This window comes from Mytilus trossulus, chromosome 4, assembly GCF_036588685.1.
Source record: "Mytilus trossulus isolate FHL-02 chromosome 4, PNRI_Mtr1.1.1.hap1, whole genome shotgun sequence".
In the NCBI taxonomy this organism is placed as follows: Eukaryota; Metazoa; Mollusca; class Bivalvia; order Mytilida; family Mytilidae; genus Mytilus; species Mytilus trossulus.
The window spans coordinates 6,184,038-6,202,266 of NC_086376.1; the positions used below are offsets into that span (position 1 = coordinate 6,184,038).

The 18,229-nt window shown below is 33.3% G+C and overlaps 1 protein-coding gene across 5 annotated transcripts; it reads left to right on the top strand.

Annotated features, from left to right (window-relative positions):
• Positions 1–552: 552 nt before the first annotated feature.
• LOC134714551 (uncharacterized) lies at positions 553–17,506 on the top strand. Of its 5 annotated transcripts, none has more exons than XM_063575895.1 (6): positions 553–593; positions 9,364–9,540; positions 11,781–11,909; positions 12,419–12,554; positions 15,100–15,192; positions 16,040–17,506. In XM_063575895.1, exons 2-6 carry the CDS (start codon positions 9,385–9,387, stop codon positions 16,222–16,224), a joined length of 699 nt encoding a protein of 232 aa, XP_063431965.1. In that variant the 5' UTR covers positions 553–593; positions 9,364–9,384; the 3' UTR covers positions 16,225–17,506. The 5 variants fall into 5 exon arrangements, with proteins under 5 accessions (XP_063431965.1, XP_063431963.1, XP_063431961.1 ...); XM_063575893.1 differs by lacking the exon at positions 553–593 and adding an exon at positions 2,477–2,740; XM_063575891.1 differs by lacking the exon at positions 553–593 and adding an exon at positions 3,304–3,419.
• Positions 17,507–18,229: the final 723 nt, after the last annotated feature.

The window sequence follows — 18,229 nt, forward strand, 5'->3', positions numbered from 1 at the left end:
ACGGGATTAAGGCAGCAACCATTTGATTTTCGGGGGGGGGGGGGGGGTGGTTATGCATTTTTTTTCCGGACAAACAATCTATTTTTTGGTCGACAAGTCGAAAACATTTTTTTTCTTTCAATTTTTTTCAGGGTCAAAAACAAATTATTTTTTTCTCCAAAAAACTGGAAACAAACTTTTTTTTCCAAAAAAATCCATAGCCCCCCCCCGAAAATCAAATGGTTTCAAAAAAAAAGTATCATTATACCCAAGCGCCTGTGCTTTATCCAGTTCTTTAATTTTCCCAAATTTTCCAATTCTTTAATTTTCTCATATTTCCAATTCAGTTTATATTTAAGCACTCCTTATTCTCTATTCTTTATAATTTTTTGCCAATTAATTAGATTAAATTAATGATTATTATTCTATATTCGGGAAACCCCTGATTTTCACGGTTCATGTCACTACGTGCATTCTGTGTTTTTTGTTGGCTACTATTGGCGGGATTTACTATATAAGTAACAGTTTTCAACTCTTTCCGGCGTATCCATTTTGAACTGAAGGACTGTTCATACCGAGGTTCATACATTTGTTTTGAAAGTTTCGTCTTAAAGGTAGGTTTTATTATTTCTTTAAATGTATAGATAAGATATGTCATAGTATTGTTACCAGTATAAATATCAAGTTTTAAATATTACACAATATCGGCGGAGTCTCAATTTTAGTTTGGTGAGTGACTCTCAGGAGTAACTGTCGAAAACCTTTTTTGAGATATTCATTTGACGTGACTCTGTGCTTATGTATACCATCATGCTTTGAACGACAACATTATTTTATTTAAGAATTGAATGCTTCTTTTTGTAAAATATATTGGGGTGTGAAAGCGTTGACCGAAGTACATTTTGTATGAAGCGCGGAACGCGGAAGCGCTTCATTCTAAAAATGTGCGCACGGTCAACGCTTTTACAACCATATCAAGTTACAAAAAGAAGCATTCAATACTTATAATTACATTTTTTAGCTATGATCATAAAAACACGAATTTTATGTATTTTTTTTATTTAATTCACCTGTGCACTTTATTGTTGGGCCATATATATAATATGTATCTTGTCATATTTTGAATGACAAAGCTATTTTATTTATTAATACTACTTTTTCTGTTAAGTCTGTTTGTTTGGGATAAATATATTTGACGTGACTCTGAAATTACAAAAATGTATCCCGTCATATTTTGAACGACACAATTATTTTATGTTATAGTTATTGACCAAGCAAGTCGGTATATGCTATTTAATCTGCACAGCACGAGATGACCCAATAACCCGAACGACGTAGGATTAAATTCATTTACCGATTTGAATTTAACACATGACGCAATCAATTTACGTGAACGTTTTAGAAATTTTGACGTTTTTCCGCAATCTACGGGTCCTAGGAAAGTTTCTTGTAGGGGAAATACTACTTTGGTAAGTCAGTTTAAATTTATATAGACTCATTCGAATTCTAAAATAGCGATTTAATGGTATATTTGTTTTTATCGTTTCCGTTAAATTTATTCCCAATTTCTTATTGTGTACTTTCAAATTGGTGTATAAAAAAAATTACTGCAAGGGTTATTGAGTTTAAATTAGATTAATTGCTTTTGAGTTTCTTTCCCTCAATGCATATTAGAGAAAAAAAAGAAACCGAGGAAGATGTTAAAATATTACCTAAATTTAAAATGTAAGATAAACAGAAAATACATTTCTCTGTTAAAACCTTTAACTTCCCGCACCCATCCCCCATTTTCAAACAGCAATTATACACCAGTACTGAACACTTTCCATCCTATGGGTGGATTTTACATAAATAAATAAATCGTATAACATAAGCAAATTGACGATGTTAAATTTGATGTATGCCTCTTTGTGCTTCTTCGTTACATTTGTTGTTTTATAGTGATTAAGATAATAACACAAAATTGACTGCTGTACCCCTATTTTTGACATTTGTACTATTGTGTCTGTTTGTTTTGTTCACGCATAGTTGACAATGTAACGGAATTTGATGCGACTGTCATACAAGTGAGAGGTTTAGCTAGCTATAAAACCATGTTCAATCCACCATTTTCTACATAAGAAAATGCCTGAACATAAACCAAGTCAGGAATATGACAGTTGTTTTCCATTCGTTTGATGTGTTTGGACTTTTGAATTTGCCATTTCATTTGGGACTTTCCTTTTTGAATTTTCCTCGGAGTTGAGTATTTTTGTGTTTTTACTTTTTATTATCACATAATCATTAACGTAAAGTCCTCGCTTTGGCCTACGGACAGGGCTTACTAGGACAAGTTTAATGAATTATTTATTGGTAGTGTGTCTGAATATTCATACATTGGTTGTCGTGACAATGTGAAATGTCATTTCTCACTGATAAAATAAAACGTGTCAGCTAGTGTTATCTTTAAGTAGATGTGTGTATTTTTCCGCTTTTATACACATGTATAATAAATTGTAAAAAGTAACAACGATTTCGTCGTAATATTCCAAAAATAACATATATTAATATGCGGGATTATTAACTATTGATCAAACTGTTCCTTTAATATTGTATACTTCAAAACTGCCTGTCCAAAATTGAACTTTTACCATTGATTAACATTGAAAGTAAATTATCAAGGAAATTCAATGATCGAGATAACAATCCAGCGTTGCTCGGAAGATAGCGAGTTATACGTTTGGACTAGTAGACTTGTCCTTTTACGACACGGGCTGGAATAGTAAGACGCTTTATATTTTAGTAACCATAGTATGATGCTAGTAGTTTTTGTAGTGTGTATTATAATAATAATAATATATGTTTGATTCAAGCTGATCAATGACGATCAACAGTACACAAATTGTTACCGGGAAATGTATAAAGTGTAAAATAATGTAAAATAATTTTATCTCTTTCCTTATTTTTAATAAATGTTTATACATGAACAGGAAAAGCTGATATAATAATTATTTATGGTGTGCATGTGTTATTTATCAATTCATGAAAAGACAAAAGTCATTTTAATTTTTAAATAGTTAAAAATATTAACATGATTAATAAAGCTATACTGACCATGCATGTATCGTTCCCAGATTACATTAGGGATCATTAGTTTTATATTTATTTTGAATAGGTCTATCTTAGTTTTGTGCACTGTTACATTCAGTGTGATGAGCGTAATGAAAATGTGTATAAACATGATAAATCAATCGATCATCAAATAGTTTTACCCACGTGTGTAGTTGGTGTGTGCAGCTGATATCAGAGATAAACCCGTTACATCGATGCTGATACGAATCGATTAAGATGTGTATATGATAATACTTTAAATGAATGATAAGAAAGAATTAGACGGGCAAACATACATGACATACACTGTTTGGGGTTAATCAGTACTGTACAGGAGGATGAAAACGCAAGTAAAACTGATTATATGTACATTCAATTATTGAATCAATTTACAAAAAAAATGTGCGTGTGTGGGGGGGGGGAGGACTTCAATATTCTTTTGGTAGGGGCCAGCTTTGCTAGTTTTGCCTGATAAAAACGTACATATTTTAAAATAACATTAAAAAAAAATTAAGAATTACCTATACTTATATACAAGCACTCCTCCCCAACCCCCTTATGTCTGGAAGAAGAACAATGTCGATACTTTGTGGTTTAGTGTTTCGCAATTAAAAGGTCTTAAAACCAGACTTGTTGCATCTGATAAATTAAGGATTAGAATAATGTATTGTACCTGCTGTATGCTGAACATTGAATTTCGAATACTTATTTCAAGACTCATGACCACAACGGGTTGAAAATACATATTCTGACCCCAAAAATGAAAGATAATTGTGCACTCCTCCAGAATCCCTATGATTGTCCTTTTGTAGTCATTAGATTTGCTGAAAATTTGTGTGTATTACACTTTTATAAATCAAAGTTCAGGGGTATTAAAAAAAACAGAATTTTCTTATACTTTGCCAAATTGAAGATTTTACTATGCTTTTTTCAGAACAATAATAATTAAGTCCACCGCGCTATTTTTGAAGGTACGAGTCGTTCTAAATTGTCAAAATTTGCTTAGGTCGTTCATGAAAAATGACATTTTCGTGGATAAAAAGAAATCTATTTGACAGAATTTTGAAATAGAATATAAGAAGATATGTTTTAACGTATATTTTAAGAAAATGAAAAGAAAAAATGGTGTCACCGAACTTGTTTTCTTGCTACGAGCAAACAATTAAATTTCCCTATAGGGAAAACGGTACTATATTTATTCTGCCATAGGCGACAATACAAACATTTTCTAAATTTACCACTTTTTATAATATAAACCTGGATAAAACAGTTATGTGTGGTGTTAGTACTTTATTGAATATTCTACTTTAAAAATTGAAGCCAAATAGTATCATGAACAATTTCCAACGGAGCTTGTTTATGTTAATATCCTTGCCCGCCGTCATTTTGAACCAAATTTATGAAACTTTCAAGAAAGTCTTTTCAAATAATTCTCTAGAAAATATTCAATAGGTTTCAAAATTTATATTGTAAATAAACACACTGCAGTTATTCATAGTTAGATAAAAAAAAATTGTACCTTACATTCAATCACAGCGCTCCTAATTTGACTTCCTTCACCTGCCTTCACCTGCTACACCAAAGGCCAACCTAAAGCTGGGAAAATGTAATAGTACCGTTTTCCCTATAGTATATGTCCATGCAGTATAAATTTTGTACTAAAAGATTTATCTCTCCTAATATGGTTTACTTGAAAAATTAATTCTAAAAACACAAATATTTGGTATATTGTAACGTTTATCATGGTCATCGTAAATTTCCCTTTTTCTATTTTTAGATATACTCTATATATAACTATAGTTGTCCGGTCACTTTTTCGCGGGGATCGTTTTTTCTCGTGCTTGAAACTCAATGTCCAGACTTGGATACTTTTAACCTCGTCAGGTCAGTATTTCTTTAGGCCTGTTTTTTTTTTAATTCTGAACCATTAACCTGGTTTTAAACACTTTTATGGTTAGCAGTTTTTTAACGGGTCATTCTTATTAAACCATGTGGTTAAATAGTTAAAGAACATTTCAACCAGGATGAAAAGCATGTTTTATATATTTTAAAACTGGTTTATATTATAGATTAAACATTTTTTCAGCCGTTGCATTTTTCACCTCCCTTTTAACATGTTTATGGTGTAAGCTAAACAGGTTGATTTTAACCAGTAACAAGTTTGAGTATAAAAATCAAAGCACTGTAAGCAGTGTAGGCAGTTAACCAAAAATCAACGTTTCATAATAATGAAAACTGGCAATATTGCTTCAATTTGTTCGCGCCTGTTTCCAAGTTCTCAAACAAGAGGGTGTGATGACCGCAAGGACTCCCCCGACATTTCATTTGATTGTTATATAGTCCCATACATGAGTACAAAATGTATATATGGTTAAGGGGTGAGGATCTAAACAGTTTCCAATTTTCAAACAGGAGGATGTACAGTGACCCAAGGGACTCCTACTATAATTCATTTGATTTGTTATATTGTCCCATACATGAATATATATGGTTTAAGGGTGGAGATCTCGACCGTTTTCAAATTCTCAAACAGGAAGGGATAGAGTGGCCCCACGAACTCCACCTATATTTTATATGATTTGTTATATTGTCCCATACATGAATATATATTGTTTAGGGGTGGAGATTTCGACCGTTTCCAAGTTCTCATACAGGAGGGTGTGGATCTCTGCCGTTTTCCAAGTTCTCATACAGGAGGGTGGGATGACCCCCCCCCCCCCCCCGGTAGACTCCCCCTATATTTCATTTGAATTATTATATTGTTCCATACATGAATATATATGGTTAAGGGGTGGGGGTGTCAACAGTTCCTACGACTTTTGCTATTTGGGAAATATAAACTACTTGTCTTTAGAGATTTTCGGCGATTAAATATTTCATACATTTGTTCTTTGACATCTTAGACAAACGTTCAGGGGATAATAAACTACATAAGGATTCGTAATGTGTTCTACTTCCTATGTGCAACTTCAAAACTTTTGTGATTCGTCAATCATTTAAGGTTTTTCTGGACATATTTGTTGTAATCCAGAATTAAAACTATGAAACACATGTCCAATTAGTTATAAAAAACATAATATCCAGCTAGAACAATGGCACGTATTTCAGCATTTATTGGGTAGAACACAAATCTAGGGTGCTCGCATAAGGCAGCTTAACTGCCTAAAAACCATCTTGCATGACTCGACTCAAATAAAAAATAAAACATTTATTTAACGTCTTCCTCTTTAAAATATTTTGTTGGATTTCATAAAATTTGAGATGTGTATTGAGGAATGTGTCAAATATACAAAATCCCGATCAAAATTGCCGAAGGCCACCATATTCAGTAATAATTATACTTCGATCTCGTAATTCTCGTAGGTGTTTTCTTTAAAGACATGCAGCATATGTAAGTATCGATGTATATGCCATCGTAATTAACTTTATTTTGTGACATATGGTCACCCTGAGCAAAGTGATTATTGATATATATATATATATATACCTGTTTCCTTTGAAAGAACAAAATCATTATATCTGTTTGAATCAGATACATCTATCCAAGTAAGTCAGGTAGGTTGTGTGAATAAACACAGGGATCAAATGCTATAGCAAGAGTAAATACCGATACTTATATACATATATATATACGCCATAATCATATGTACATTGATTGAACGTGTATAAGTATTCACGTTTTTTCTTTTAGAACGACTCGTGTATCAGAAACAATCTCATCCGTCAAAACTGATAAGTGACGTTTGCGGTAGAATCAAATTTACGGGGTCAATTATTAACGTTTCGTCGGTAACCACGACTCGTGTCTCGCCGTCAAAACAGAAACTAATATTTATAGTAAAATACTTTTACGTCAGAATCATACCTACGTGTATAATTATTGACCATGTCAACGTTTGTTCTGTAACCATGACTCGTGTGTCGGGAATAATTCCATCTGTCAAAACTGATACTAATACTTATCATACTTATAGTAAGTAACGTTTGCGCCAGAATCATATTTTACAGTACATTGAATGCAGGTGTATAAGTATCGATGTATCTTCTGTAAGCACGGCTCGTGTCTCGGGAACCATCTCATCCGTCAAAACTGTTACTTTTCATTAAGGTAAGTGATTTTTGTGTCAGAATCATGTATTTTGGTTGCACGTGTATAAGTATTCACGTTTCTTCTGTAGGAACGACTCGTGTCTCGTCCGTCAAAACTGTTACTTTTACTTTAATAAGGTTTTAGTGATTTTTGTGTCAGAATCATCCGTCAAAACTGATACTTGTACTAAGATAAGGGATTTTTGCGCCAGAATCATATGTTACAGTACATTTATTGTACGTGTATAAGTATCGATGTTTCTTCTGTAAGCACGGCTCGTGTCTCGGGAACCATCTCATCCGTCAAAACTGTTACTTTTCATTAAGGTAAGTGATTTTTGTGTCAGAATCATATGTATTTTGGTTGCACGTGTATAAGTATTCACTTTTCTTCTGTAGGAACGACTCGTGTCTCGTCCGTCAAAACTGTTACTTTTACTTTAATAAGGTTTAAGTGATTTTTGTGTCAGAATCATCCGTCAAAACTGATACTTGTACTAAGATAAGGGAGTTTTGCGCCAGAATCATATGTAACAGTACATTGATTGTACGTGTATAAGTATTCATGTTTCTTCTGAAAGCACGGCTCGTGTCTCGGGAACAATCTCATCCGTCAAAACTGTTACTTTTACTTAAGGTAAGTGATTTTTGTGCCAGAACCATATGTACATTGATTGTACGTTTATAAGTAACGTTTGTTCTGTAAGCACGGCTTGTGTCTCGGAAAAAACCCATCCGATCTCATTCGTCAAAACTGATACTTTTATGGAAAACTAGCAGTCCGACTAACTATCTATGGAAAGCAAACGAGGTCAAGATATTTAATTCGTATAGAAAATCGTCACTTTGTAACTTGTAACTGAGAAATTTCAGAATTCTTGGTAATTTGTTACTTGTATCTTTGAACTTTCAAGATTCTTTTTTCGTAAATTGTCAATGTGTAACTTGTTTTTTGTAATACAATATTCTTAATTAGCAAATTGTCAATTTGTTACAGTAACTTGTATCATGGTCGAATGAGCTTTAACTTAATTATGAAAGTTTTATGAATGTCAAAAGAAAGGCAACACTTATTTGAATTAAAGTTCTTCTGACAAAAGCCGCAAACATATTGAGCGAGCGAGCAAACTTTTTTGATGGTATTTTTTTCTTGAAAATGAGTTTTTGTGTGAAACGAGGGGTATTTATATATATATTTTTTTTAATTATGTTCATCGTAACACTTGGTTACTTCATAAAATAAACGAGGGGAAACATGCTCTAATACATATAATTTGATGTATAGGTGCCTGTACCATATACGAATGTCTTGTATCGTTGGTGTTTAGTTCAATTTGTTTATTTTCATCAAATAATCTTTGTCTTGTCTGTGTAAATTTTTATTAAAATCCATTTATGTTTATATATTAAGGAAGCATAGGAGGTGCAGTTCTCCAAGAGGAATTATTAAAGTGGAATTTAAAATCTTTTAATAACAGATGACCACAATTATTTCAATATGGTAAACCGAAGATTACTCTGACGTCTAACGACTGTTTTGCTAGACAAGCTGGGGCTCGGTCGCAGCTTGTCTAGAACAAAACAGCCGTTGGACGTCTGAGTAATTTCCGACTTTAACGAATATTGTTGTGATTATGGTATCTAACGAAAGATTTTTTAACTTTTGCCTCCTAGAACTATGGTGGTCGGATGCGGCTTTTTCGCGTTTTCATGTTTTCTTTTTCACATTGCAAACGCGAAATCGGGAAATCGAAACTGTGTGTTCATTAACTATACTTGTCAACGGCAATGAGCTGACACAACTTCATGATAGCATCCCGATTTTTGACAAATCGATTTATCCTGGTAAATTAACTTAAAGTCCTGGTTTCTATGATGAGTGTATTCACATGTGCGTTTCAATCGATAGAAGCAATATAAGCACAAGAAAAACGTGTATGTGGAAAAAAACCTAAGAGAAACTAATTTTGGAGTGGTATGCTGAAAAGTCAATTTCTCCAAAACAGGAGCGGGAAAACCCAAAGAACTATATGACAGTTGTTATCCATTCGTTTGATGTGTTTGGACTTTTGATTAAATGCCTTTTGATTTTGGATTTTCCTTTTTGAATTTTTTTTTTTCAGTATTTTTGTGTTTTTACTTTTTAATCAAATGTGTGTGGCCTTAAACTATTTAACTATTATATAACATTAATATTTTTTGCAGCCTGTCACCTACATAACAAAAATGGCAGACGAGAAAGCATTAAGCTATATAGAGGCTAGTCCCCAAGAGGATGCGAGTGCATATGGTGCTAATTATGGAGCCCACAGAGAAGGGATGACTAAAGAAGAGGTCGCAGAATACTATTCAAAATGGGGATATAGCGGAAAATATGAAGAGGTAAACAAAACTGAGAAATTAAAATAAAATTGAAAGGTACATCCAAGTGATCGATTGAAACGATGTGAAGTGTGCAGTGACTTTCAGTTAAAAATAACACGTCGATTTACAGTTTTATTGTGATAGTTCTTTTACGTACAAAGAATGTTGCTCAAAAGAGAAAAATGAAAAACAAAAGTGTTAGTTTTGCTACATCTGCATGTTCCGTGTATTTTTTTTAAATTGAAGTAAAATATGTTTGCTATTTTTTCCAATAATCGCTTAATCTGAATGAGTTTGTATGTTGAACTACTATATATAAGAATATGTGGTATGAGTGCCACTGAGCAATCAAATTAGAATTAAATCTCCTCACTCGCTTTAAAAAATGAGCGAGTGAGGAGATTTAATTTAAATTAGATTGACCACTGAAACAACTCTCTCATCCTAGCCACAATTATGGAAGTAAATCTTTATGGGTCAAAATGGGTCTTCAACACGGAGCCTTAGCTAAGTTTCTAGTCTTTACAATTTGCAACGCTTATTCAAACGATTGAAGGCCATAAGATACTCCATTGTGCTTACAGGTACATCCACCACTTTTGGAATTGTAGGATATCTATATCATTTGAAATAATTTCACATCTCCATTTTTTTTTAAATTATATACTGAGTGCCAATGAAAACGCAACACTTGGTTTTTCAAAAATAAAAGTTATATTAGAAATGATAATCTTTCAAAATAAATTGTTTTTGAAAATAACCAATCCTAACAATAGATCGATATAAAACAAAAATGTTTCATTGTCATCTTTTAGACGTTATATGTAAACGAAACATTCAATGTCGAATCATCAACTTACAGTCCTAACAAAACATGTTACAACACCGTTGTGCAGCGCAATCTCGACAGCGCCGTGGTATTAATCATTCCGGACGTTTAATGTGATCTCGAGGAATGTTGTTCCACTTGTCCCGCATATCAAACACAATCTCACTTTATGATATTGGTGGTGGTTTTCATCGTCTAAACCGTGTCTAACCTGATGCAAAATTTGCTCGGTCGGACCAAAATCGGACAAAACACATGAATTTTGGCCAAGATGGGTGCCAAATGTCTATGTAACCGCCACTGACGGTTTTTGGTACACAATGAATGATTTTTGGTCTACAGAATTCGATATTTACGTCTTACGGCCGTTAAGATGTCACTAAGGAAAGACTTTGGTGCTCTTTAACAATTTTTGCACAAATGGTGCTTTACTTAAATTGCTCCAAAGGATCTACTGTGACCACCATTGAACTCTCGTGACCTTTGTACACCCATATCAGAGTCAATATCGAATATGTTTAAGACCAAATGTATCGGTCTGGCTGAGCGTTTCTTGCGTTTTGTACCCGGGATGTCGCTTATCATTAAATGATTCATTTTGGTTGAATTTGTGGATGATTTAGGTTATTGTAGAGGATACAACTTCAGTCTTCTCGTAATTGTATGCAGTGAAAGGCTTCATGTGATCATGCCCAAAACTGCATGTCGCTGGTTGTCAGACAGTCCTGGGATTTACTCAGATGTTTATTGCAGTATCCTCAAAATAAGGGCGGGAAAATTCATGACATCAGCCAAGCTTTAAATGACAAAATCGTGAAAATGATGCGTATGTTGAAAAGCGGTGAACTCGGTTTATGTCCGTTCAAAATAATCCGTACTTCGCATTTGTTCCAAAAATCACTCAACCGTAAAGTTGTCGTCAATTGTCATTTTAAACCAACTGTACAAAGTTCTCATATAAATAAAATAAAAATCATAAGATTTTTTTGAAAAACAAAAGTGTTGCGTTTTCATTGGCACTCAGTATAGTAAACTTAAAGTTCTGTCCTGTCCATCACAGGTCTCGACACGAGTTTGCGACAAAGATATACATTTAGTTTAATCATGCAGTTTGTTTATTCAAATTAATTGAATTTGCTTTGGGCAACAAACAAAGCCTATATAAGCTCTTTACAGATCTAACATTGTTGGGTTGATGTTTAGACGAGTTGTATATACATTATGTACACAGCCATGTATCACCATCATTGATGGCGATCCGATGGATACATCTGTTGTAGGGTTGTCACCGACTCAGACGTACTTATAAGCTCTCTCTTATATATATATATAACATTTTTAGTTCGTTTTTGAAAGACGATTGATTGTATACTACATCTAGGGAATACAAATATTTATTAGTAATTTATGTTTTAACTTTACTAAATAGGATCTTTGTCCAGAGAGATATAACGGTCCAAAATATGGTGCCGAGACCTTAGTAGAGGCGTATCCAGGCAACCGAGACTCTATAAACATCTTGGACATAGCTGCAGGGACTGGATTTTTAGGAGAAGAGGCAAGTTAACATAATAGCATCAATTGTTATTGTTATTATTATAATTATCAGCACATCTCGCTTTTTAATGTAAATCGACTAATACAGAATACTTTCATACACGATTATGTTACCCCTTTTCGCAGATATATTAGGTATTAAATACAAATATATGGCCATGTGCTTGCTTGGTTTTTTACATATAATTCATTGGTTAAATTAGAATTTATGGATTGATATCAGATGTGTTTTGATTTTTCGTATGAAACAGTAGTAAACGTATTTCAGTCTGAAACAGCAATTTCGATAAATCCTAAACAGTAAATTCTTAAAGTTGAAATCAGTTTTTTTTATAAAAATTTCAGACTTGCGGTAAGTAGTGTAGTAATTCAGACATCTGCAACAGATTTGCCATAACGGTTAACACAATCATAATGGCATAAATGGTGTCCATTAAACTGAGAGGAAAAATAGCGAAAAATGTATAATTAAATATATATTTACTTATACAATTCTTATTTTATTAATAGTTGCATAAGCGTGGATTTAGAAAAATAGACGCTTTGGATCCAGCAGAAGGCATGCTTGCAATGGCAAGAAAAAAGAACGTGTATGATAGACTTCTCTGTGAATTTATGTGCGAAAAAAGACTTCCGGTTGAAAATGGTAAGATAGCTCATCTCCTTACACTTATTAGACCTTGTCATCAAGGTTTAGCTCATCTCCTTACACCTATTTGTTCTTGTAGTCAAGGTTGAACTCATCTCCTTTCACGTATTTGTCCTTGTCGTCGATGAGCTCATCTGGCGCTCATCTTCTTACACGTATTTGTCCCTGACGTCGATGAGCTAATCTCCTTACACGTATTTGTCCTTGTAGTTAAGGTTGAACTCATCTCCTTTCACGTATTTGTCCTTGTCGTCGATGAGCTCATCTGGCGCTCATCTTCTTACACGCATTTGTCCCTGACGTCAAAAATGACCTCATCTCCTTACACTTATTTGTTCTTGATGACAAGGATGAGTTTACACGTATTTGTCCTTGTCGCCAAGGGTTGATCTCATCTTCTTACACGTAGTTGTCCTTGTCGTCAAGGTTGAGGTCATCTCATTACACTTATTTGTCCTTGTCGCCAAGGGTTGATCTCATCTTCTAACACGTATTTGTCCTTGTCGTCAAGGTTGAGGTCATCTCATTACACTTATTTGTCCTTGACGCCAAGGTTGAGCTCATCTTATAACACGTATTTGTCTTTGTTAAGGTTGAGCTCATCTCTTTACATGTGTTGGTCCTTGTCGTTAAGTTTGAGCTCATCTTCTTACACGTATTTGTCCTTGTCGTTAAGGTTGAGCTCATCTCCTTACATGTGTTGGTCCTTGTCGTTAAGTTTGAGGTCATCTTCTAACACGTATTTGTCATTGTCGTTAAGGTTGGGCTCATCTTATTACATTTATTTGTCCTCGACGCCAAGGTTGAGCTCATCTTATAACACGTATTTGTCTTTGTTAAGGTTGATCTCATCTCCTTACATGTGTTGGTCCTTGTTGTCGAGTTTGAGGTCATCTTCTAACACGTATTTGTCCTTGTCGTCAAGATTGAGCTCATCTTCTTACACGTGATTTTCCTTGTCGTCAAGGTTACAGGTGAGGATATTATTGGTTGATTATACGAGTAACTATGACTTCAACTGATAGAGATATACATCAGTTCTAAACATAGTTGCGATCGTTTTTGAAGCAGACCTGTCCTAATTTGGATTTTAAAAAAATTACTATTATACAAACTGATGATCTTCAATTCCCGTTTTATTATAAACTGGGAAAAGGTACAAAAGAAATCTTTGAAATTACACGTATATGAAAAAGCCTCAGTAAGGAGTTCGGTGTGTAAAGACAAGCGTATAAGAGCCACTTCCAATGATACAGAACTTTAAGCTCTTTACAAAGACTTTGACCTTGGTATTTGCTGTTTTTGCGACAAACTCGTTGCAGTAAGAAAGAGATAAGACTGGTTGGTCTGTAATCAGACAAACAGTCAAACAAAATAAAACCTACCTATAATTTTACATTTTGTTAATCATCTTAACAACATTGTTATACACATGTGTAAATTCAAGGTCGTACAACCTGTCGATAGCCATATGCTCCCATTGCACAAGATCATATTTTTTTTCTCTCTGATTAGTAATGAAATTTTTACGATAAATTAAAAATGTGGGTGCTGAATGTGTACTGACTGATATTGTAGCCTTGGATAAATGATTTCTGAATTACTTGTTGTGGTTATCGGCTCCTATGAGACGATATTAAGAATTGAATGATGGACAGTCAGTGCGTGAATGTTTCTTACTACCTGATTGGAAGATATTACGAGACGTATATAATCAAAGTAAATTGATTGGTTAGGACGATTCAAACCTGAAAATGTCCTTCAATCCCGTAATGTATCGGATTTGTCCTCTCTATTTTAGCAAATAGATTTTGCCTGGTCATTAATCATGCATATTCATGATATTGGTACACTGGTAACTTTTATCTATAAATAGCCGAATCTTCTGGAGTTTCGTAAACAACAACGTTAAACGATATATACTACTTCATAAAGTGTGACCTCACGTGTGTGCTAAAATTTGTTGATTGATGCACGGGGCTATTCTGGTAACTGAATTAATCTACAAAGCGAGATCACTTTGAAAGGCTAATACTTGTCTTGAAACTATCTTCCACTAACTGTGATTATCGGTAATTCGTATATTTTTCCTTTGATCTAACTGCTAATATTTTCGAGTATCAACGTACTTGCTGTATCACTGAAAATATTAGGCAATACATTGTGTGACGGTCAAAACTACCGATAAACAGAATAATAGGTAGTTTTGTTTTTGATACTTGTTCTCTTTTGTGTTTTGTTAAGTTTTTGATGAATTGTATTGCATAATTTTGATAAATTAAGCCATTTTAAACTGATTTTTATAGTTTGTTCAATTGCTGTTCAATTGCTGTACTGTTATACCACTGCGCCCGTTAGCGTATTTAAACTATAGACTCTCTTTTGGTTTACAATTATCGAAATTATACCGAATTTATTTACTATAGATTTATCATTACCTCCTTGGTGTTCTTATATATCGTGCGGCCGGATTCTAAGGGTTAATACAAGTCCAACTCATTGTTTTGTTCCAGTAAACAATTATAATATTTAATCATTTCAGATACGTATGACTGTACAATCATTGCTGGGGGTATGGGTGAAGGTCACATTCCATGTGTAGCTTTACATGAAATGGTCAGAATTACAAAACCAGGTAAGTTGTGTACTATGGGTTGATATTTACCCTCATACATTCATTCTATTGTAGATAAAAACTATAAGGGGAAACAAAATCCGTGGTTTAAACATTACACAAACGACACGAATGGCCCCGTCTAAAAAAGTTGAAAATCTGTAATTTCAACAAAACATGTGGACACAAATATGATGGTAGTCTCACATTTCAAAAAATAGCTCAAAATCTCAAGGTGTATAGAAAACAAATAGAATTGTATTATAACTGATTTTCAATATTTTTCAAAGTCGTAAACCCTTAATTTCGGCAAAAATGAGCTTAGTAGAACTTTACTTAAACTTGATCTGTAATTCATCATGGTTAACTCACATACCAAAATTCAGCCAAATATCTGAAGGTGTTTAGAAAAAAGTACGTAAAACTGTGATTTCCTAATAATTGATGGAAGTCCAAAGCCCGTCATTTCGACCAAAATTAGCGGAGCGGAACGAACCTTAAACTTGATCTGTAACTCATCATGGTTAACTCGCATACGAAAAATCTCTGTACAGGTTTAGAAAAAAAGTCTTGAGAATGGTTTGTTGCGGAAAGACAGAATGACGGACAAGGGTAAAACTATATGGCACCGACAACTTTGCTGCGGGGCCATAAAAACAGACAGTAACTGTAGACCTTCATATTCAAACCGTCGTTAGGCGCTAAATCCCGAGATGGTGCTAATTATTAAGAGTTTATATTTCATTTTTGAAATCCGCGTATGTATACTCACGACATGTTAAAAAAATGCCAAAACAACGTCAAACACAAATAGATATACCGTAAGAATAAATCACCTTGTTTTTAATTTAATTTCATCCTGTTGTAGGTGGTTTAGTTGTTATAGTCATGAGAGAAGAATATTTGGACTACGTTCAAGAATATAAAGACAGACTAGAGGTTCTGATGCAAGAATTAGAAGATGCGGGAAAATGGGAAAGCGTCTCAAGAGTTATCGTTCCTAATTATTCATTTGACAATAATGGTGTTATATTTAAATATAGAGTATGTTGATTTCTAGGACATCAACTATTGGGATTTTGTTGTTACTATTTAAATTGCGGGTTTTATTTTATTGACAAATGCAAACATGAATCTGATTTTCAATTAAACATTGTTTATCTCGGTTATTTGAATACATGAGAATGACTCTGCAGATATTTATATTTTCCACGTTTAATATCGGATATCACTCTGATGAGGTGTTCCAGTATGCTTACACTTGTTCCGAATGGAGGCAGCTTAGGATGAAATCAAATGTATGTTTATCAAGTAAATGAATCTCAATTGCATATGATATATTATCAGATTTTTCACATCATTTTTCATATCGCATGTATTATCAGCCGTAGGTTCAATATCAGCCAAAGCCACATGGCTCGAGGGCTGATTTTGACCGAGGGCTGATAATACATGAGATATGAAAAATAACATGCAATGATTCTTTTTATCAAATGCTTCGACATTGCAGATTGATATATAAATAGAAATAGAAAAATAGGAGTTCAAAGAATGAAAAGTTTACAGACGTCAAACCCCTAAGATAGTACATTCAAAATGAAATCTTTCTGTCAAATGCCTGAACTGAGAAGAATAACAATAGTATGATCTATTCTAATCAGAACGATTAAACAAATAATTCAACAATATATATACTGTTTGCAAAAGTCATCTTTTTAAAGTAACTTTCTACAATATGTTGGAAATTTATAGAGTGAGTTTATTTTATCATTTTAAGTTCGTTTGTTAAATTGTTTGTTTGTTTGTTATTTTTTTTATTGAATTTTACACAATATACTTTCCTGTATCTAATTATTTGTTTTGTACCCTACTTTGTTATGTTTTTCACTAAAAAAGTATCATTGATGTGTATTTTTCGGAATTTGCCGAGTATCACCGGACTTCATGTGCGATAACGCCGAGACTACTATAACACATGTCATATAGTTGTCTCAGGATAACGTTACGGAAAGGCATGTGATAATATTTGAAGCATGTGATAAATATTTCATACCAGCCCGCTAAGCACCAATTCGAAAAAATATGGAATTGACGTGATTTTAATGCTATTGTCATACGGTAAAAATCATGTTATTAAGCATAAGTATATGATAATGATTTTTATTTGTTTGTATAATGTTATTTTATATGAACAATGTTGCAGTAAATACCCCATGATGATACATTGATTTCAGATGAATATATGAAGAGATAACAAGAGTATAATATATCCGTCAGCTGTGGTAAAATATATATATTAATACGCATTTTAAATGAATTAAAAAATTTAAATCAAGCTGTCACTTGTTTATTTTTCATTTATTTCCTGCCTGTTTAATACATGGAGTTTTAACCCCATGATAATTATATTACTCATAATAACGAAAGAACAAAAAACAAGTTTAACTTGATATTTAATACGTTTTCAATTCCCAAATGGATATAATGCGTCATACATTTACAAGGCATATGACATATTTTGAAAATTATTGAATTGAAATTTGTTACATTTCATTAGTTTGTTACCAAAACAAAAGAGTTATAATTGCATTTGTTTAATCTATAGATAGTCTATCTAAAAATTGGGGTACTTTTTTATATGGCCTTCCAAATGCTGTTTCCATCCCTAACATCATTGAAGAGACATTTGTCGTCGAAATCCGGATCTGGTGTACTAAACAAATATTGACACCTTATTTTTGTGGCATAACATCGTGGCCACAAGTAAAAAAGAATCTGTTTAGTATTAAATTTATATTAAGATTCATTTTGTTACATCTTGTGATCAATTTTATTTGGCAATCGCCAATGGCAGTCAGCAGGGTTAAAGAACATCAGTTGTTCGACCTGTTAATCAAATGCGTTTTGTTAAAATATACTTTTCACTTTTTGGGTCTTTTGGAAAATGTTGTTTGTGCTGTTTTTAGATCTCAATATAAATTTTATACTAAATAGAAAACCGAATAAACTTGTGGCCACGATGTTATGATATATAATGCCTAGAAAATCAATATATAAT

Bases quoted from the DNA above. Each gene is read 5' to 3' on its own strand.
- LOC134714551 (XM_063575890.1), top strand. From the start codon at position 7,724: ATGTTTCTTCTGAAAGCACGGCTCGTGTCTCGGGAACAATCTCATCCG. The intron at 7,796-9,363 runs GTAAGTGATTTT...TATTTTTTGCAG, and splicing joins AACTGTTACTTTTACTTAAG to CCTGTCACCTACATAACAAA. The intron at 12,555-15,099 runs GTAAGATAGCTC...TAATCATTTCAG, and splicing joins AAGACTTCCGGTTGAAAATG to ATACGTATGACTGTACAATC.